At 46.6% G+C, this 21501-nt stretch overlaps 1 protein-coding gene across 3 annotated transcripts in view; it reads left to right on the top strand.

Annotated features, from left to right (window-relative positions):
• TTLL4 (tubulin tyrosine ligase like 4) overlaps positions 1 to 15411 on the top strand; it is a 38626-nt gene extending 23215 nt beyond the window's left edge. Inside the window, exons 5-19 of one of the 3 annotated variants that reach the window (XM_045481278.1) lie at positions 4223 to 4344; positions 4780 to 4890; positions 5249 to 5325; positions 6024 to 6215; positions 6309 to 6391; positions 6616 to 6744; positions 8711 to 8833; positions 9133 to 9231; positions 9553 to 9687; positions 10122 to 10259; positions 11683 to 11785; positions 12448 to 12658; positions 12796 to 12866; positions 13270 to 13355; positions 13826 to 15411. In XM_045481278.1, the coding sequence (XP_045337234.1) occupies positions 4223 to 4344; positions 4780 to 4890; positions 5249 to 5325; positions 6024 to 6215; positions 6309 to 6391; positions 6616 to 6744; positions 8711 to 8833; positions 9133 to 9231; positions 9553 to 9687; positions 10122 to 10259; positions 11683 to 11785; positions 12448 to 12658; positions 12796 to 12866; positions 13270 to 13355; positions 13826 to 14084 (1939 nt within the window). In that variant the 3' untranslated portion in view covers positions 14085 to 15411. Of the gene's footprint in view, positions 1 to 4222; positions 4345 to 4779; positions 4891 to 5248; positions 5326 to 6023; positions 6216 to 6308; positions 6392 to 6615; positions 6745 to 8710; positions 8834 to 9132; positions 9232 to 9552; positions 9688 to 10091; positions 10260 to 11084; positions 11134 to 11682; positions 11786 to 12447; positions 12659 to 12795; positions 12867 to 13269; positions 13356 to 13825 lie in introns of those variants that run through there. The other 2 variants (XM_045481276.1, XM_045481279.1) reach the window with 2 other exon arrangements.
• The last annotated feature ends 6090 nt before the right edge of the window (positions 15412 to 21501 follow it).

The following is a 21501-nucleotide window of genomic DNA, read 5'->3' on the forward strand; positions in this document are numbered from 1 at the left end:
AAATGGAAGATTGTGACCTTAGCCAAAGTTGGACACTTAACTGATCGAGCCACCCAGGCGCCCCTAGAGTGTTTTTCTTTTTAAAAATAACTTCTGGGGCGCCTGGGTGGCTCAGTTGGTTAAGCGTCTGACTTCGCCTCGGGTTGTGATCTTGCAGTTCAGGAGTTCGAGTCCCACATCTGGCTCTTCGCTGACAGTTCAGAGCCTGGAGCCTGCTCCGGATTCTATGTCTTCCGCTCTCTCTGCCCCTCCCCTGCTCATGCACTCTCTCTCTCTCTCTCCCAAAAATAAACAAACATTAAAAAATTTTTTTTAGAAAAATAACTTCTACTGAAAATGTAAAAGGAACAAAATACAAGTATTGACAGTTGGTGTTTTGTTTTCCGTGTAAAATTTCTCTGCTAATTTTAATGAAAATCAAGCCACGTGTCAAGGCTAACATATACCTACCGTACAGAGCGCCCACACTCAGCTTGCTTTTGTCTGTGTCAGCTGTGCCTCAAATGAAGCAAAGAGGACAAGGAGCCTTCCATGCCTTGGTTGGTGCAGACCAAGCAGGCTGCAGCTCTGTGAGTGGGATGGTGGCAACGCCAGCACCAGTTTTGAAGCCCCAAACTAGCAAGGGGAGAGAACTGTTTGGAAAGAGAAGACACAGAACTAGAACTTTCTGTGAAGGTGGATAGAAATCCTGTCCTAGGTAACCCTGAGTCTAGTGTTACTCAAAGCCTAACTGGTCCTCCTTCCAGAAAAACAAAGCCACATCTGGATGTTGACTTGAGGACCTCTGCTCTCCATAAGAGGAGGATAATTGACTTGGAGTCCCACCTTTTCCGTACTTAAGGGTGACCTGGGTTTGTCTTCAGGCCTACTTTGAGACAGCTGCACAGCCCTTTATTTAACCTTTCTGAATCATATACTATAAAATTCACAAAAACAGTTTGCTCATAATTTGTTCACTGGTTAATTTAACTTCTGCAAGATGTACCGACCTTATCTATACAGGCTTAAAACATAGATTTTCAAACACATGGAGGTTGATGAATTCCAAACCACTTTGCATTTTAAGGATGACTAAAATCAGAAATACTTCGGGACTAGCTAAAATCATTTTTTCTGAATTGTGAGAGATTTATATATTTTATCTTATAGAAAAGTTGACAGTCATAGAAAGGTCATTGAAGACCCTGTCTCTATTTCTCTACCTAGCAATAGTTAGTTTATTGCCTTTTCTGTTTCATATTCTTTTTTGAAGAATCACTTAATTTAATATTTTTTTAAAGTCCATTTATTTATTTTGAGAGCAAGAGAGCGTGAGTGGGGAGAGGAGCAGAGAGAGGAGAAAGAGAGAGTCCCAAGCAGGCTTTGCACTCTCAGTGTAGAGCCCAACATGGGGCCTAATCCCACAAACTACAAGACCATGACCTGAGCTGTAATCAAGAGACAGACACCCAACTGACTGAGCCACTCAGGTGCCACAAGAATCACTTAATTAAAAAAAAAAAAAATTGGGGGGGGGCGCCCGGGTGGCTCAGTCGGTTAAGTATCCAACTTCAGCTCAGGTCATGATCCACAGCTAGTGAGTTTGAGCCCCACGTCAGGCTTTGTGCTGAGAGCTCACTTGCTAGCTCTCTCTCTCTTTCAAAAAAATGAATACATGTTAAAAAAAAATTTTTTTTTAATTTGTTTTTTAACGTGTATTTATTTTTGAGAGAGAGAGGCAGACTGCAAATGGGGGAGGAGCAGAGAGGGAAAGACACAATCGGAAGCAGGCTTCAGGCTCTGAGCTGTCAGCACAGAGCCTGATGTGGGGCTCGAACCCACAAACTGCAAGATCATGACCTGAGCCGAAGACGGATGCTTAACTGATTGAGCCACCCAGGCTCTCCAAGAATCACTTAATTTTAGAGCTGGAGGTCATTAAGAGTCCAGCGTCTGTCTGTCTGTCTGTCTCTCTCTCTCTCTCTTTTTAATGTTTGTTTATTTTTGAGAGAGGGAGAGGCAGTGGAAGCAGGAGAGGAGCAGAAAGGGGGAGACACAGAATCTGAAGCAGGCTCCAGGCTCTGAGCTGTCAGCACAGAGCCCGACACGGGGCTCGAACCTGCAAAGTGTGAGATCATAACCTGAGCCGAAGTCGGATGCTTAACCTACTGAACCCCTCCAGTTTTTTTTTTCAGATGTGAATGTTGAGGACCAGAGAAGTAACTGTTGGCAGCGGCATAGTTTACTGCTAGCTCAGAAGCCAGGCCTCTTGAGGAGGCAGCTAACAAAGATTTTCTACCTTTTTTTTTTTTTTTTTATTAAACTTTTGATTTGGGGACAATTATAGATGCACATGCAGTTGTAAGAAATAATACAGAGAGATCCCCTGAACTCTTTACTCAGTTTTCCCCAGTGGTAATATTTGGCAAAGCTACTACCATAGAGTACAATCAAGATATTAACCTTAGTGAAGATACAAGTATTTCCATCACTGCAGAAATCCCTCCTGTTGCCCTAATAGCCAAACCTCCCTCCCTCCTGTGCCTGTTTCCTCCTTAATGCTTGGCAACCACTAATTTGTTCTATAACTTTTTCACAAGTTGATTTCATCTTGATTTCATCAAGAGTATCATAAAAATAAGATGATTGCCATATGTAACTTTTTGGGATGGGCTTTTTTTTTTTTTTTAACTCCGCATATTCTCTGCAGATTTATCCAGGTTGTTGCATGCATCAAGGTTGTTCATTCCTTTTTATTGCTGAGTAGTGTTCCATGGTGAGGATATGCCACAGTACATTTACCTGTTGAAGGATGTTTATACTTGGGTTATTTCCAGTTTGGGCTATTAGGAATAAAGCTGCTGTAAACCATCACATACATATATTTTTTAAATCATTTATTTATTTTAAAAATGTTTATTTGTTGGGGCACCTGGGTTTTCAACAATCCTAAATTCTGATACTCAGTAAATTCAAAGCCTTTCAAGTAGACTGTTTTGTAAATGGGGAATTAAGAGTTGAGTTCAGTGACATTATTTCCTTGAGAATTAGTATTTAACGTGACCCAATAACATTCTTTAAAAATTCTTGATTTAAAACGCTGAAGTGTTTTACATATAGTGCCGATTTCTGGTGTGCTGTAAAATAACAGGTAGAATGGCTGTTTAGAATCTAAAGATTAATCTTAAATAGTAATGTTTGTGGATCATACCAACTCAGCAGAGAGAGTAATAACTATTTTTTCTACCCCCAATGCTATTTAAAGAAATGGTCTGCGTGTGTCAGCTTGTACCCAATACATAGTTGAGGTGTTCATTTATTTGAGATCCCTTGAGATAGCCTTGGCTATCTTGGCTAGCCACTGTTGGAACAACAGTAGGGACTCAATAGCCCACTGCCCCAGATTCCCAGACCTGTGTTACCATACTGTTACATAAAAATCTGATACCACAAATCATTTCCAAAATGGAGAAAAGCATTAATTACCTGTGTATCTTCAGATTTAACCTACATATAAAGTGTGCTAGAGGTATCACTCTTTTCTTTCTTTCACTTTTTTTTTCCTTTTTCTTTTTAAAACTCTGTTCCTCTTAGGTTTTTTCTGCTCTTCCTCCTTTTTAATTATTCTTATCAATTTTTTTTCTCTCTTCTTTGTCTCTGTGTAGCATATTCCTCTTGCACGCACCCAGACCCATTACCTACTTGCAGAGCCACTCTTTTCAGGGGCTTCCCCTGCCTGTGACCTGTCACTAGAAATTTTGGAGCCGAATCACAGAAGGAAGTATTGGAAAATTTGGTCTTTAGGTGACATTTAATAGTGTAGCTTATGGGTTAGCCCTAGCGCTTTATGGATTACTATTTGCAAAATAATTACTGAGCACTTGTCTTTGTAGAATCACAATTTAAAAGACAGCATCCCCAGGGCTCCTGGGTGGCTCAGTTGGTTAAGCATCTGACTCTTGATTTTGGCTCAGGTCATGATCTCACAGTTGGTGAGATCAAGACCTGCATTGGGCTGCATGCCTCAAGCACAGAGTCTGCTTGGGATTCTCTCTCTCTCTCTCTCTCTCTCTCTCTCTCTCTCTCTCTCTCTCTCTGCCCCTCCTCTGTGTGTGCACTCTCTCACTCTCTCAAAATTAATAAACTTAAAAACAGCACCCCGAAAGAAAGTATATGTCATAGTAACAGCACTCCACGGTTGTGGACTTCCCTTTCTCTACCATGTGTCTGTTTTTCATCCTAGGAGCTGTGCAGAGATTCTGACCAAACCCCTTTCCAATGAGAAAGTTGTCCGACCAGCTCTCATCTACAGTCTCTTTCCCAATGTGCCCCCTACCATCTATTTTGGCACCCGGGATGAGAGAGGTAAACCTGACCAAGTGGCTAAGTCCATAAGTACCCCCAGGAGAAGGATGCTAGCAAAGTTAGGAGGAGGTGCAATAAGGTAGCAAGGGTTTTCCAGAGTGGCTTTTTTTGGCGCTCGGTACCTCACCTGGTTCACCAGTCTGAAATGGGGAACTTTTCCTTGTCTGTCCTGAGCTGACCCTTGTCAGCCCCATAATCTCATGCCCCGTTCTTGCCCTCTAGCCTTGTTTCTTCTCCCTTGCAACCTCCCTCCTTTCTGTGTTCCTCAACCCTGTGCAGCCCCCCCTTACTCCACAAAGGACTTCTCCTTTGAAACTTTGGCCTGGAACAATACTTAGTGGCTTGTCTACCTAGGTGAAGTTGAGCAACAGTGCCACCTTTTTCCTCTTCTCATCCTGACTCGTGCTCTTCTTCACCCCCATCCCTTTTCCCCAGTGGAGAAACTTCCCTGGGAGCAGAGGAAGCTGCTCCGGTGGAAGATGAGCACAGTGACCCCCAACATTGTCAAGCAGACCATTGGACGGTCCCACTTCAAAATCAGCAAAAGTGAGTCACCTGCCTTAATGCAAGCCTGTTCTTTGCCCCAACAGATGGTCTTAGGTAGGAGGAGAGCCCTAGTTACCTCCTGATATGTGGGGACCCTGTCCTGAAGTTTCCAACCTCAGAGGAAGACCTAGCTCTGAACTCCTTCTGGGCTGGAGCCTGTTCCTCAAAATTAGAAGACAAGGAGCCGTTGTTCTATTCCTGACCCCAGAGCCTCGTGTAGGACAGCTCCATGGCGACTCTCAGAAAACTGGGTCTGGGAGCTGTGCCCAGGCCCAGTGGTATTTCTGGGGCCTCTGAGCCTCTCCATCCCAAGGACTGAGCTGCTAACAGAACTGACTCCCTGATGTGCCCTCTGTAGGAAACGATGACTGGCTGGGCTGCTGGGGTCATCACATGAAGTCTCCTAGTTTCCGATCCATTCGGGAGCATCAGAAGGTAGGGGTCCTTTCTGGGGAGCAGGTGGGAGGAGGTCAGTGTTGGGAACAAGGAAAGAGGGGGGTGGCCGTGGAGAAGCCAGGAAGGCGTCTAGAGGAGCAGAGGCAGTGCTGGAGGAGGGTGCGGTGGGACCCTCGCAGACTGCGCACCTCTAGCGGTGCAGGGGTGGTGTTCCGGGCAGTTGCAGACTGCTCGAGACACTTTTCCCTCTAATGTGTCTGGAGGTGCAGCACCTGTTTCCATTGATCATGTTTCTCCTGTAACTGCTGTGCATCACCTCCACTCCCCCAAGCTGAATATGCATAAAGAGGGTGCTGGTCTAATGTTGAAACAAAGGAGTCCCTTGCCCCCAGACTTAATGAAGGCCATGTGCTTTCCTGTCTTTGTCCTACAGGCTGTCATTGCAAAAGACTTAAAACACCTTTTTCTTTGCACTTATCTGACTTAATCACTATTGTACGGCTGTTTGTGAACTATCAACTCCTTGAGAGCACTACATTTTGGTGTGTTTTGTGTGTGCTTTCGTCATCTTTTGGTACTTATGTAACTGAGTACTTACCATTAGATGGTGATGGTAAGATGGATCAAGGGCTCATGCTATCATTTAAGGAAATTGGAACGGTACCATGAGTCTTGCTCTCTTCCTCGTGGCCTCACCAGGGCCATCCCCCTGCTCTCACCCTTTGTCCCTTCTGTAGCTAAACCACTTCCCAGGTTCATTCCAGATTGGGCGAAAGGACCGACTGTGGCGGAACCTGTCTCGCATGCAGAGCCGCTTTGGCAAGAAGGAGTTCAGCTTCTTCCCCCAGTCCTTCATCCTGCCTCAGGATGCCAAGCTCCTGCGCAAAGCTTGGGAGAGCAGCAGCCGCCAAAAGTGGATTGTTAAGCCGGTGAGTGGATCACAGTGGGTGGTAGGAAGAAATGGGGAACAGCGGTGTATTGGGCCGGGAGCACATCTCGTCTCCTTTCCACTTGATTTCTAGCCAGCGTCAGCTCGAGGCATCGGCATCCAGGTCATTCACAAGTGGAGTCAGCTCCCCAAGCGAAGGCCTCTCCTGGTACAGAGGTGAGCCTGTCTCTAGCTCACATCTGGCTCCCCATTCTCCCATCTCCTCATCCTGGAGATTCACTGTTTATAGTGTTCTTCTGTCCTGTGTCCTCCCAGCCAAAGACCTCCTTCGCCAAATGTTTTAAGGTCTTTATCCCAGGGACTGTTCGCTGGCTTTTGCCATTTTATCCTGAGCCCTGTCTCATTGGTCATGTCCCTGAAACTGGCCTTTCCTCATGTAGGTATCTACACAAACCCTACCTCATCAGTGGCAGCAAGTTTGATCTGCGAATCTATGTTTACGTCACCTCCTATGATCCTCTGCGGATTTACCTCTTTTCAGATGGACTTGTCCGCTTCGCCAGTTGCAAGTATGTGGTAGTGGTGAGGCCGCATCCTGACTCCTCTGGGGGGTTTGTTTTCCTGAAAGAGAAGAAAAACTGGAGGATGCTGAGCAGAAAAAAACACACTTTGGTAGTTTGGGTTAACAAGAGAGAAGGAGGAGGGTATTTGGAAAACCCAGTCTTCTTTTCCTTCCTTGTGTCTCCTTTTACATGGAACGCTTCATTTCTTTTTTTTCTTTTTTCTTTTTTTTTTTAATTTTAATGTTTATTTTCAAGAGAGGGAGAGAGAGAGAGACAGAGCATGAGCAGGGGAGGGGCAGGCAGAGAGAGGGGACACAGAATCTGAAGCAGGCTCCAGGCTCCGAGCGGTCAGCACAGAGCCCAATGTGGGGCTTGAATTCACAAACTGTGAGATCATGACCTGAGCTGAAGTCAGATGCTTTACCAACGGAGCCACCCAGGCTCCCCATGGAATGCTTCATTTCTGACACTTCTGGTCATGAAATGCATTGGGGCTTTTTCTTTTTTTTTTTTTTTTTTTTTTTTTAATTTTTTTTTTTTTTTCAACGTTTATTTATTTTTGGGACAGAGAGAGACAGAGCATGAACGGGGGAGGGGCAGAGAGAGAGGGAGACACAGAATCGGAAACAGGCTCCAGGCTCCGAGCCATCAGCCCAGAGCCCAACGCGGGGCTCGAACTCACGGACCGCGAGATCGTGACCTGGCTGAAGTCGGACGCTTAACCGACTGCACCACCCAGGCGCCCTTTTTTTTTTTTTTTTTTTTATTGGGGCTTTTTCTAAACCACATGAGGCAGTTCTCTGAGACACTGGCTGGGTAACTGCAGTTTAACTCTTGCCACTGTCCAGCCCCCAGAGCATCCAGTCCCCAGAGCATCCAGTCCTCCAGGTTGGGGCTCATTCTCACAAGGTTGCCTCTTCCTCCTGCTTCAGACGCCAGTCATAAATCCATGTGCCACCTATGCATCTGACAACCGGTCTGCTATTAGTCAGAGGTTCCTGGGACCCCCTTCTCAGGTTCCATTAATTTGCCAGAGAAGCTTACCATAAAAGGAGATGGTAAAGTTTGATTATAGATTAATATCCAGACAAAGAAAGGTGTCAGAGGAGACAAGGCACAGAGCTTCCCTGCCTCTCTGAATACCAATCTCCCAGCACGCCCCACGTGCTTACCCACCCAGAACCTGAACCCCTTACTTTTAGAATTTTTATGGAGGCTTCATCACATACACATCAGTTCTGTTTTTAGCCTTTCAGATCATCAGTTCTGTTTTTAGCCTTTCTCCCTCTTAAGAGAATGGGGGGCGGGGTCGAAGATTTCAAGCTTTGGTCTGTCTGGTGATCAGACCCTATCCAGGAACCCACCCAAAGTCGCCTCATTAGAACAAAAGACCCTTTTGTCGCCTAGGAAATTACAAGGGTTCAGGAGCTATGTGTCAGGAACTGGGGTCAAAGACCATATATGAGAACAAAAGATGCTTCTAGTGCTCTTATTACTGAGGAATTCTTAAGGGTTTTGGTAGCTCTGTGCCAGGAACCAGGGGCAGGGACACAGAGGTCAGTTTCTTATAAATTGTATTGTCACTTGGGGACTAGGAAATGAGAAAGTTCTCTACCTCATTGAATGTGGGTTGGGTCGTTCTGCAGGACCAAGGTGGGGATGAAGGAGAGGAGTCCCACATCCCTTGCCCTATACTTCTCTTCCACTTGGCTGTTCATCTATATCCCTTGTCATCTCCTTTTATAAGAAACTAGTCAACATAAGTAAAAGTTTTCCTGAGTTTTGTGAGCTGCTCATGATAAAAGAGCTGTGGTATTTTAGAAACCTTACTGGCAGATATACTTCTCAGACTCTTGTGCATCTGAAAAGATCTGTCCACTTGTCCTTTACCTCCTCAGGATTTGGGAAATGTTTGGACCCTTGTCTGCCTGCCATCTCTCTATCTTACCTCTGCCTTTTTCCTCACTCCCAGGTATTCCCCTTCCATGAAGAGCCTTGGCAACAAGTTCATGCACCTGACCAACTACAGCGTCAATAAGAAGAATGCCGAGTACCAGGCCAATGCAGATGAAACAGCCTGCCAGGGCCACAAATGGTACCCAGGCTGGGCCCCCATGAAGTGGAGGCCTAGAGGGGCACAAGGTTCTAGCCTTTGGGGAGGTTCAAGGGGATGGTGAGCGGAGTATTGATGTAAAGCCCAAAGGTTATTTAAACACTGGGCAGTTCAGAATTGGTCTTTTTGCATCTACGCTCCTTTCTTTCTTAATTGAAAACCTCAAAAGAAGAGATGTGGAGAAAACACCTTTGGACCTCTTACTCCTTTTTCTTTCTCTTTCCTTGATCACTCATTCATCGAATATAACCCCAAATACTACCCCCGTCCCACCCTTGCAGGGCACTAAAGGCCTTATGGAACTACCTGAGCCAGAAGGGAATCAATAGCGATGCCATCTGGGAGAAGATAAAGGATGTTGTTGTCAAAACCATCATCTCGTGAGTCACACTGCCACCCTGGGTGCAAGGCCTGCCACTGGATCCCCTTTTCTTATGGGCCTCCACGCTGCTGTGTCCTAGACATTGACCACGCTGTGTGTCAGTTTCTGAGGACGGGCAGTAGGAGGGAGTGGATAGAGTTCTGCTCTTCTACTGAACTTCCTCTCCAGAAGCTGGCTCTGGATCAGAGGTGTCTCTTGGGAGCTGCTTTTCCTGGGTTACTTCTGTTCTCCCATCTCTGGGCAACTCCCCTGGCAGGGTGGCCTGTGTAGGGCCCTCTGGGAAGAGCTGGGCTGAATACTTGGTCTTCCCTGTGACCAGGTCAGAACCCTATGTAACCAGCCTGCTGAAGATGTACGTGCGGCGGCCCTATAGCTGCCATGAGCTCTTTGGTTTTGACATCATGCTGGATGAGAACCTCAAGCCCTGGGTCCTAGAGGTCAACATTTCCCCAAGGTAAGTGGGATTCTCAGGGCCCTGAGTAGAACTCTTCCTGTAGCTCCGTGATCCTCTACCCCTTTGCCCCCCATGCCTTGCTGACTTTAGGAAGACCTCTCCTTCACCAGAATTTGTGTTTTCCCTTCATGGTCTGTTTTTCTCATTCACTCATTCTTTGCCATTATCTCAAGAGTCTTTGAGGATGGAGAGAGATTGTTAAAGTTACTCTTTTCAACTTGATCCCTACTGCATGCTTTTGCCCTAGCGGATGAAGGTCATGGTCAGGAACCCCCCCACCCCCACCCCGGAGTGAGGTTATTCACTATCTGTGGGGCAAGAAGTCCCCCATGATGATGCACATGAGTTGGGGAGGCAGTGAGTAAATGGGGCTAGCCCTAACTTGGGTGCATAACCAGAAACAGTTTTACTGCACTTTGTACCCTTTCCCAAAGCCTCCACTCCAACTCTCCATTGGACATCAGCATCAAAGGCCAGATGATCCGTGACCTTCTGAACCTGGCAGGCTTTGTTCTGCCCAACACAGAGGATATGGTTTCCAGCTCCAGCAGCTCTAGCAGCTCCAGCACCAGGTCAGCCTCCTTGCTTGGCTGTGGCTTGCCTGGCAGCATGAACAGCCCCATGGTGACTGTGGGAAGGGATGATGTCTGGGCGCCCCCTCCTAATGGTCTCCTTTGTGACTCAGTCTGTCCCCACAGTCTATCCACACACCTTTCCCACATCAGTGCCCCTCAAAAGCATGTCTGGTTATCTTGTTCCCAGCTCAGGAATCTCCCAACAGGGTGTGGGGAATCAGCTTTGAACTCCTCACAGGCACATTGGAGGCCTCAACCTCCTTTTCCCAGGTGCCCCTCCCTCTACTCCTCCCCTGGCTCCTGTGCTCTGACAAATCAATCGCTCATAGGACCTCAAAGTTGGAAGGATCCTTAAGGATCAGTGAATTGAGTCTCCCCCCTACAATGTATATGGCTTCTCGCTGTCCTCCCATAGTATCCCCTCCTCCGCTCATTGGGATTCTTCCTCCAGGAGTTCCCCTCAGTCAGACCTCCCTGTTGTGACCTCACCCATCCATGAGAGCCTAGCTGAAGACAGAATCTTCATGAAGCCAGCCCTACATGGGCTTTCTCCACCATAGCCCCACACCACTTGGAACCACTCTTGAGGAAAGGGAGCTAGTATTTAGTTGGTACCTGCTGTGTGTAAGGAGAATCCTGTAACTTATCTCCACAACAACCCCATGAGGTTGGTATTAAGTATCCTCAGTTTACAGATGAGGAAACTGAAAATCACTGGGGTTAAGTAGCCCCCCATGGTTATTCAGCTACAAAGTGGTAGAGCTGGGATTCCAATCCTGATTTGCTAGGAACAAAACTTGCTTTCCCCACCATGCCTTGCAGACTCCTGTTTGGCTCTGTGCTGTGGTTGTCATTTGACACCTGCCATCTTGTGAGTATTTTGGAGGCTATCTTTGTGTCTCTCAGCAGTAATCATAGTAATGTGGATGAGGAAACTGTGGTTCAGGGAGGTCATGTGATTTGCCCAGGATAACACAGCCAGTAGGGCTGAGCTGGGTACTTAGGAAATGTCCACCAAATGAAACTGAAGTATCCAACAATTATTTGGTGGGGCGGGGGGGGCCTCTTTTTTTTTTTTTTTTTTTTTTTTAAACTACTGAAATGCAACCTAATGAGGTACCTTATACTCTTTCAGTTTTCCATGGTAATTGATCTTTGGACGCCCAGACAGGGCATTGTGGTGTGATCTATTCAAGTAACAAATATTTCTCTAAACTTCTTTGTTTTCTCTTGAGAAGGGTGTGACTCCATCCAACAAACCACTTAACCTTGGTGCCCTAGTGAGTCCCCTGACCCTGACTAAGAGTATCTTCCTTCTCCAGTTAAGCTAAGGGTCCTGGGATGGACCCTCTCTCCTCATGTCTTCAGGATGTGAAGCTGCTGACCTTACCCTTTGCTTCTTTTCCATCCATTGCCTTAGCCTGCCCAGCTCCCCCAGGGACAAATGTCGAATGACCCCAGAACATTTCACTGCACAGAAGATGAAGAAAGCCTATTATCTGACCCAGAACATTCCTGATCAGGTAGGAGATTACACACACACACACACACCGAGTGCCAACAGAAAGTTTCCTCAGTCAAATATTTGGGACCCTAAGGCGACCGGTTTTCCCTTTCCCTAGGACAGGGTTTCCTAACCCTGGTCCATGATCCCTTGGTGTGCAGAGATCTGCTGGCTTATGTGTCGTTCCAGGAGAGAGTTGATGGCCTCTATCACATGGTCAAGAACCACTGCTCTTAGCAAAATGCTATACTAGCCATCCCTTGTTGTCAGAGCCATAGATCCTTTGGGTTTCTTTCCTTGAGGTGCGTTGAGCCCCTAGGAGGGTTGACATCTTCTCAGAGCAGATGAGGGAGCCAAATATGACAGTAGCAGACAAAAGGCTGCTACCAAATCAGAGTTGTTGGATTCTGCTCCTGACTCCAGCCAGCAAACCTCTTAAAATCTCTGTGTCCCAGAGGCTCCCCTACCTGGACCAATGGCGTCTTCCCCAGACAGCAAAGCTCAGTAGGCTTGGGAATAGACAAGTTCCAGAGATGACCCACTAGTCGGCCTTGGTGCTGCCTTGGGAGTCCTGGAGCCTAGGACCTCAGAACTGTGCTCACTGTCCCCAGCTTCTGGATTCTCTGCCTCCAGCTCACACTCTTTGTCACGCTCTCTTCCTCTCTGTTCTTTGGGCCTTAGGACTTTTATGCGTCTGTGCTGGATGTCCTGACACCAGATGATGTTCGGATTCTGGTTGAGATGGAAGATGAGTTTTCTCGCCGCGGTCAATTTGAACGAATTTTTCCTTCTCGAATCTCCTCTCGCTATCTCCGCTTTTTTGAGCAGCCACGATATTTCAACATTCTCACCACCCAGTGGGAACAGAAGTACCATGGCAACAAGCTCAAAGGTGATGTGTCCTCCCTACCCACAGGAGGCCATGTTTAGTGAGTGATTAAATCTCAGACCAAGAAATGGGCCTCCCTGGCAAGAATTGACCAGTTGATTCCACCCTCTTAAGTCCCACCCCTGCTAATCTTGTCCTAGGAGTAGATCTGCTTCGGAGTTGGTGCTACAAAGGGTTCCACACAGGAGTTGTCTCTGATTCTGCTCCAATGGTGAGTGACACCGTTGCGGGGGAGGGGACAAATTCAGTCAGTCCCTCACTCCACCTGAAGAGTGCAGCGAGAGTTGGATGGAGATCCAGACCTTTTCACTTCTCCCCTAGGCCTTGTCTCTGTGTCTCATGACTCTTCCCTTCCAAGGGAGTAATGGCCTCCGGGACTCCCTGGATGCCTTTCTTTCAAGGGCCAAGAGTGCTTTGTAGCGTCAACTTCTTGCCTGAATCTGGAAAGAACAGAGATTTTTGTCCCAGATGGGCCCATGCTAGAAGGGTAGGGAAGAGGAGAGCCCCAGGGTCACTCAGTGCTCCATGGAGCTGGGAAAGAGTCCCAAGACCCCAAACACTCCCTCCTGACTTCTGCCTAGCCCTTTTGACCTCACTGTTTCCTTTGCTTTTAGTGGTCTCTCCCAACATCACTTCTGACTGTCCCAAAGGGTGATGTGGCGCTCAGTGCTTTCAACAAATCAGAGACTGGCAAGCTGGGGTGAGTGCTGAGCAAGGGAATGGTGTTGGATGTGAGTTCAAGGAGTTTTCTTCTTCCTCCCTTCCCAGATTATGAGAAGATCAGCATTCTCCAACTGGGGGTTGGTGGGATATGCAGCCACATATGGGATATGCGTATCACAATAGGCAGCCAGTGTCCTCTGCCTGGTGATGCCCCTTCTGCCCAGCAAAGCTGAGCTGGAGCATGGGGTTACCTGCAGACACAGCCCCTCTTAGCCGTGCTCACTAGCTGTGGCCTCCTTGAGCCTTCCTTCTCTCACACATTCGTGTTTGCACCAAGCTCTCTAGCCTTCAGATAAAGAAGGTGTATTTTACGGTTATTTATATCTTCGTGTAATCATGGTCTGTAGCGCCATAGTGTTGTGAATGTCTGGTCCAGACTCAATACAAATCGTACGCTGAAGTCTCAGCCACATAGCCATCTCTTTCTTTTCCCACCTGCTTCTTCAGAAAACACAGCTTCTCTGAGGGAAGCATACCACTCTCTGAAGATGGGACCATGCCCAAGCCCAAGAAGACCCAAGCCGGCCATTCTTCTCTTCCCAGAAAACCCAGTTCTTCCAGGGACAGTGAGGATACCAGCAAAGAGCCCAGCCTCTCCACCCAGATGTTGCCTCTGATCAAGTACTCTGGGCAGACTTTGAGACTCTCTGCATCCCCCACCTCCCAGTCAACCAGTGACTCACTCCTGGCTGCTGTGAGCCCATGACTGGCCTCTCTCCATTAGCCCCTGCCTAGGAGCACCGGTGTTAGCTACCTCATGGGAATTGGCTGGCTGGCCAGCCAGCCTGAGCCCTGGCCCCTTCCTCAAAGTATTTTTTTGAAGTGGTTGAATTGCAGAGATGGGTATCTGAAGGGCTGGAGGGGTGGTGGGAATGGGGAGAAGGTGAGGAAGGTTCACTGGCTGGTACCTCATATCCCAGCGGAGAAGCCACTGATGGCCACTCAGCCTTATAAAGCAGGGTTTGGTTTCTAACTTCAGAGAGCCACGTGTGGTTTGTGTGAGGCCTTGGTGCTGTGAATGAGTTACAGCTCTGGAGGAAAAAACACATTGAACATATTTGGGCCTGAAGTCCTTTGCCTGTAATTGAGGAGGTCCCTCCGAAGGTCCTTATCTCCTCAGGTCTCCCCACCACCTTCTTCCCCACACTGTGCCCCGAGGAGCCACTTTGAGAAACCTTCTGACCTCCTCAGTAGACAGGCAGGGAGAGGCCATACGTGATGAACCCATTTCCTGTCATCCTAGTCTTTAGGGGCTTCATATTTCCTTTCATATACCCACCAGCCAATAGCCCTGAGTCTGTTCTGACCTCACATCACTACCTGTTCAACCTTCTAGACTTCTTTCTCATGAATGTTAGCTCTTCGCTATCTGTGAGGTGAGAGGTCTTGAGCTTTGTGAATTTCCTGTGGCCCCAGTGAAGGAGCCCAGGTAATCCCAGTTGCTGTTGTCTGTGTCTACACATCAAAAGACACAACCCAGGGGAAGGGCGGAAGGAGCTGCGATTTCCCCACAACACACAGGAAGTTGTGGGTTCTTACCTCCTTCACTGATTAGCGGGGTCTAGCTCGCCACCAGGCGAGCAGAGTCTGGGGGCATGGCCGGTGGGTTGCAGGAGCAGTCACCATTGTAGAATGGCCTTCTAGTCAGACCGCTGACGAAACTCTTGTACTCTTCACTGAATCTACCTCCCTCCCCAAGACTCCGTAAACAGCGAGTGTTCAATAAACGTTGACTGAGCGAACTGTGAGTACAAAGAACATGAACACCTGAACCAGAAGTTCTCCTCTCTGTGCTGGGACCCAGTGATGCCCAGGGGAAGCACGCGGTGGGATAGTGGATCAGAAAGGTGGTTTTCACTTGAACTATGGTTTCTCCTCAACTCAACCCAGCACTTGCTGGTAGCTGCTCACTCCTTCCTGGGCCCTGTGGTCTCTTCACTTCAGTTGTCTAGCAGCTGTGCCCCACATGAATCCACCTGGCCCCAGGCTCTTTGCCTTTATTCTCTCTGAATTTCATAAAGATGATTACCCTGCTACGTGGCTTCTGGAGTTCTAAGTGGTGAGTTGGGATGGAGCCGTGGAAAAGTCACTGAGAGGCCTGACGGGGTTCAAGGCCATGCAATAGATGGCTGCGCTGGTCAGTCTGAAGGCCATGTTGACAATTGTGAAGAAAGCTTTGTGACAAAGTCCTGAGATATTACCTGCTGCTCAGTAGCAAGGACTTCAAAGTCAGGCCCAGCAGGAGAGGCCCTGGCGGTCCTTAAATCTGTTCTGATAGAATTGAAGCCAGCTCTGTCCTGTGCCACCTTAGTGTGGTACTCCACTGCAGTGTCAAAACCTTGTGATGAGGGCAGTCAGCAGCCTTCCTAAGAAAACTGGCCACCTGCGTAAGTACGTTTGTGGTGGCTGGTCTGGTGCAAGGGCTTGGCTGTGGAGGCCTGGCTGAGCTGGTTTATTCTTTGGAAACTAGCTTCAGTTCTGTGGCCTGCCAGCTGAGAATCCCTAGAAGGCATAACCAGTGCACTGACATCCCTGTAACTGGAGAGGGGACCAGCATTGCAGCATCATGGGATAAGGAGTGGGAGGGGAGCTTACTAAGTTAAATAGGTAATGAAAATAAGTGTCCGTAATAGTTTAAAACGTGTTTATGCGTACATTATTTTTTTTTAATGTTTTTACTTTTGAGGGAGAGAGAGAAAGCATGAATGGGGGAGAGGCCGAGAGAGAGAGACACAGAATCTGAAGCCGGCTCCCGGCTCTGAGCTGTCAGCACGGAGCCCAATGCAGAGCTCCAACTCATGAACAGTAAGATCATGACCAAACCAAAGTCAGATGCTTAACTGACTGAGCCACACAGGCACCCTTATACATACATTATTTTTAGTTTCCATCCTATTACAATCTCTGAAAGTGTGGTGTTTTGCCACATGGGACAAAGGAATGGGGATTATAATCCCCCTTCACCCTTGAGAGAAAAAAATCTTGCTTAAGCATTCAGCATACATGTTTAGCAATGAACACCCGTGTTAAGGTATTCAGCTCAATAAGGACTTTGGGAGAAGTAAGATTTGTTGAAAGCTTAAATCTGGAGGTGTAGTAGGATAAATGTCAGAACATGTCCGCTGTTTTTTTTTCATTGATAACAGTCCCTGTTTGGAGACGGAATGGAATGTTCTGGAGTCAAGAAATGAAGTACAAGATATTTCTGGATCGGTGGAGTAGGGATTTGGGGTGGGGGCATAGAAGGTAGTTACTATTCTGTTTACTTCAAATTCACTCAGGATTGATCAGAAACTGATTTAGAATGAATACCAATGAAGAATAGTGGTGTTGTGATAGGAAGAGAACATGGACCTTGTAATCTGACCTTGGGTTCTTTTTTTTTTTTTTTTCTTTTTTCTTAAGTTTATTTTTGAGAGGGAGCACGAGCAGGGGAGGGGCAGAGAGAGAATACCAAGCAGGCTATGCACTGTCAGCACGGAGCCCATTCATTGCAGGGCTCAAACTCATGAACTGTGAGATCATGACCTGAGCTGAAATTGAGTTGGACACTTAACCGACTGAGCTATCCAGGCACCCCTGACGTTGGGTTCTAATTTCAGCTCTGCTGTGTGACCTTGGGCATGTCATCTAACTTTTTAAAGTCAGGGTTTTTTTAATAATTTTTTTAATGTTTTTTTTTTTACATTTATTTTTGAGAGAGGGAGCACAAGTGGGGGAGGGGCAGAGAGGGAGACAGAATCCTAAGCAGGCTCCAGGCTCTGATCTGTCAGCACAGAGCCCAATGCGGGGCTCGAACCCACAAACCGTGAGATCATGACCTGAGCTGAAGCCAGATGCTTCACTTCAGCCCACTTCAGATTCTGTGTCTCCCTCTCTCTGCCCCTCCCCACTCACGTTCTGTCTCTCAAAAATAAACATAGAAAATAAATAATATGAAAATAATACCTACATTACGCATTACAAATATGTGAAGTATTCAGTCCTATCCCAAGAGAAACTAATTAAAAAGGGACAGCAAAGGGTGCCTGGGTGGCTCAGTTGGTTAAGCGTCCATCTCTTGATCTCAGCTCAGGTCTTGATCTCAGCATCATGAGTTCAAAGCCCCGCGTTGGGCTTTGCCCTGGGCATGAAGCCTATTTTTATTTTTTATTTTTTAATTGTTTTTTCTTAAGTTTATTTATTTTTGAGACAGAGAGAGACAGAGCATGAACGGGGGAGGGGCAGAGAGAGAGGGAGACACAGAATCGGAAACAGGCTCCAGGCTCTGAGCCATCAGCCTAGAGCCTGACGCGGGGCTCAAACTCACGGACCGCGAGATCGAGACCTGGCTGAAGTCGGACGCTTAACCGACTGCGCCACCCAGGCGCCCCTGAAGCCTATTTTTAAAAAGAGCAAGGGAGCAATGGGGACCTGGTGGATGGAAAGGGGGAGGAGCAGGGTACAGAGAGTAGGAGACCTTGAACTGGAGCCAAAGAGCAGGTGCACCAACCCAACAGCTGTGCCAAGAGACTGTTGTTACAGGTGCATTCTTCTGCTTTTATGCTATTTACTTGTTGATGGTGATTGTCCCTGTCATGATAGCCTAACAACACACTCAGTTGCCCTCTGGGGCCATCCAGCACTGGGCCAGTGGAGGCAGGGGATAATCTGGCACATGGTATTGCCATGCCCCTCTCAGCTGAATTAGTTGTACAACGAAGGTGGTCACCACAGACAACTGGGGGACCTCCCCTCCTTGTTTCCTTTAGAATTGTCCTTTAAGAGTTTTAAGATTTAGCTGTGTACTTACTGGGTGAATCCCCCAACTGCTTTGAGACTTAGAAACATTGGCAGTTTCAGAGATGTATAGCTGAGGGACCTCCATTTCATGCCACTTGTGATTCTGATCCAGCCTCTCAAGCCTTGGCCTTTTAGACAACCCTCTCCACCACAGAGTTTGCACCTTCATTAATGTCCAGGGATCAACAGATGCTCTTTTTAAAAAATTTTTTTAATGTTCTTATTTACTTTTGAAGGAGAGAGAGAGAGAGCGTGAGTGGGGGAGGAGCAGAGAGAGAGGGAGACACAGAATTCAAAGCAGGCTCCAGGCTCTAAGCTGTCAGCACAGAGTCCGATGGGGGGCTTGAACCCACAAACTGTGAGATCATGACCTGAGCCGAAGCCAGACGCTCAACCGTCTGAGCCACCCAAGCACCCCGATAGATGCTCTTTTGACATGACCTTTCATCAGTTTTGGAGCAATGAAAGCTGCAAGCGATCTTACATTGCTCTTGACAGATTTCTCACGTAAATGAAAGAATACAAGAAGGATCAATAGTTATTTTCTAAACCGATTTGTGCCTTTATTACAATGGACTAGGACACAATGCTAGGGACTAATTTTGAAAAGATACAAGTTTCAATCAGTGAAGTGAGGAGACCAAAGCATACTTCATATAGTAGTTACGAGGTTTAAATGAGGGGAAAGTGTATGTAAAACACTTGGCAAAGTGATAACATACGTAGTGCAGATTTCAAATGGATTCTAGGGGCACCTGGGTAGCTCAGTTGAGTGTCTGACTTTGGCTCAGGTCATGATCTCGCTATTCATGAGTTCGGGCCCCACATCAGGCTTGCTGCTCTCAGTGGAGAGCCTGGATCTCTGTCCCTTCCCTGCTTGCACTCTCTCTCTCAAATATAAACATTAAAAAATAATAAAATGGATTCTAAAATAACACCACCAAAAAAATTCCTTCCATAAAGTAATAGTAATCTAGCATGTTACTATTTCAATATTTTAAAATACTATTACAATAGTGTGTGTCTATTACAAAACTGATTAAAATATACTTTGATTCTATCCGTGGGATACCAAACCTGATTATTTAATCAAGATAATTAGCTTGGAAAGATTGGACCCCCTAACAGTTGTCAGGGAAGTACATTTAAAACTAGAATGATGCAGATTCAGATTTGTGTATATGCTTGAATGAGGGCGAAGCTACCATCTGTAGATTATGACTGAATCTCTAAGTCAGAATTCTGTCAAGGCCAAATGATAGGGCAGTGTGTGGCTGGGCCTCCATTCACCCATTCTCCCAGGTGCCTGCTACAGGGGCACACTGGGCGGCATCCTGAGCGAGAGCCGCTCCTCCTGAGACACGGATGCGTCTGGAAAGGGAGCCGAGTCCTAGCACGCAAGGCACATTTATGGAGAACCTGGTGTTAAGCTGTTTGTAGAGCACTTGCTTCTGGGTCTGGGTTGCTACGTAGCAGAGCAGTTCCCTCACTGGGGTCTAAGGGGTTGGGGCAGAGCGGGGGAGGGGGCAAAACAAAAGAAAACCAAAAGAAGAGACAAACTATAAGGATGCCCACTTTCAAAGCAGGATGGCTCAAAGGAAAAAGCTTGCAAATCCCACGTGTCAGTGAGGATGTGCAGCAAGTGGAACATGCATTGCTGGTGGGAGTGCAGAATGGTCCATTGGAAACCAGCTTGGTAGTTTCTTGTAAAATGAAACGTACCCCTAACATATCACCCAGCAATTCACTCCTGCATGCAAATGTTCATAGCAGCTTTATTCATAATAGCAAACACTTGGAAACAACCCAAATATCCAACAACTACTGAAAGAACAAACTGTGATGTATCTACCCAATACGACTTAGGGATAAACTGATACATGCATCAATGGGGATGAATCACGAGAGCCTTGTACTCAAGCCAAAAACAAAGGACTATGTACTTTGTGATTCCACTTACATAACGTTCTAGAAAACATTCTAGAAAAGGCAAATTGCAGTAACAGCATATCAGTGGTTGCCAGAGGCTGTAGATGAGAGAGGGGATTGACTGTTTAGGGGCACGTTGGAAATATTCTGTATCTTGATTGTGGTAGTGGTTACATGACTGTACATTTGTTGAAAGTAGTCAAATTCTACACTTCAGATGGGTGAGCTGTGTAGTATGTAAGTAAATAAAGCTAACTTTTTAAAAAGAACAAGGCAAAGATACCATTTCCTGATGCATATGCAAATTAAAGGGACAATGAGATAAAACTAGAATAATTAAAATTTAAAAGGCAATCAAGGGGCACCTGGGTGGCTTAGTTAAGGTTCTGACTTTGGCTTAGGTCATGATCTCATGGTTCACGGGTTTAAGCCCCGCCTCAGGCTCTGTGCTGACAACTCAGAGTCTGGAGCCTGCTTCCGGTTCTGTGTCTCCCTCTCTCTCTGCCCCTCCTCCACTAGTGTTCTCTCTCTGTCTTTCAAAAATAAATGTTAAAAAAATTAAAAGGCAATCAAGAACAAATGTTGGAGAGGTGCTACAACTGGGGCTTTCACATACGGAGTGTAAAATGGTGCGACCATGTTGGAGCACCAGGAGTTACTTGTGAGTTAACATTTATCTATTTATGAGTATGCAATCCCACCCCTAGATAGTCCTCCTCCCAATAAAATAAGATGCCCAACAAAAATGGTTTTTGTTTTTAACTTTTTAAAATATTTTATTTATTTTTGAGAGAGAGAGCATGAGCAGGGGAGAGGCAGAGAGGGAGACACAGAATCTGAAGCAGTCTCCAGGCTCAGAGCTGCCAGAGCCCGACGTGGGACTGGAACTCATGAACCGTGAGCTCAAGACCTGAGCCAAAGTCGGATGCTTAACTGACTGAGCCACCCAGGCACCCTGCCCACCAAAAATGTTTATTGCAGCCTCATTCATAATAACAGAGTTGGAAACCACCCAACTCAATAGAAGATCAGATAAAATGGTCTGAAATACTACTACTCAGCAATAAAAAGAAACAAAACTAATCTATTCAACAACATGGATGAATCTCAAAAAAATTATGTTGAGTAAAAGAAGGCGATGCAAAAGAGTACATGATGTATAACTCTACTTTGGTGGAGTTCAACAACAGAGGAAAATAACCCCTGGGGATTAAAATCTGAACAATGTTGGGGTGCCTGGGTGGCTCAGTCAGTTAAGCATCTGACTTCTGATCTCAGCTCAAGTCTTGATCTCAGGATTGTGAGTTTGACCCCCACATTGGGCTTCATGCCCAGCATGGAGCCTACTTAAAAAAAATTTTTTTTTGGAAAATATCTGAACAATGTTTCCTTCTGGGAGTCAATAGTGTAGT

This window comes from Leopardus geoffroyi, chromosome C1 (assembly GCF_018350155.1).
Source record: "Leopardus geoffroyi isolate Oge1 chromosome C1, O.geoffroyi_Oge1_pat1.0, whole genome shotgun sequence".
NCBI lineage: Eukaryota > Metazoa > Chordata > Mammalia > Carnivora > Felidae > Leopardus > Leopardus geoffroyi.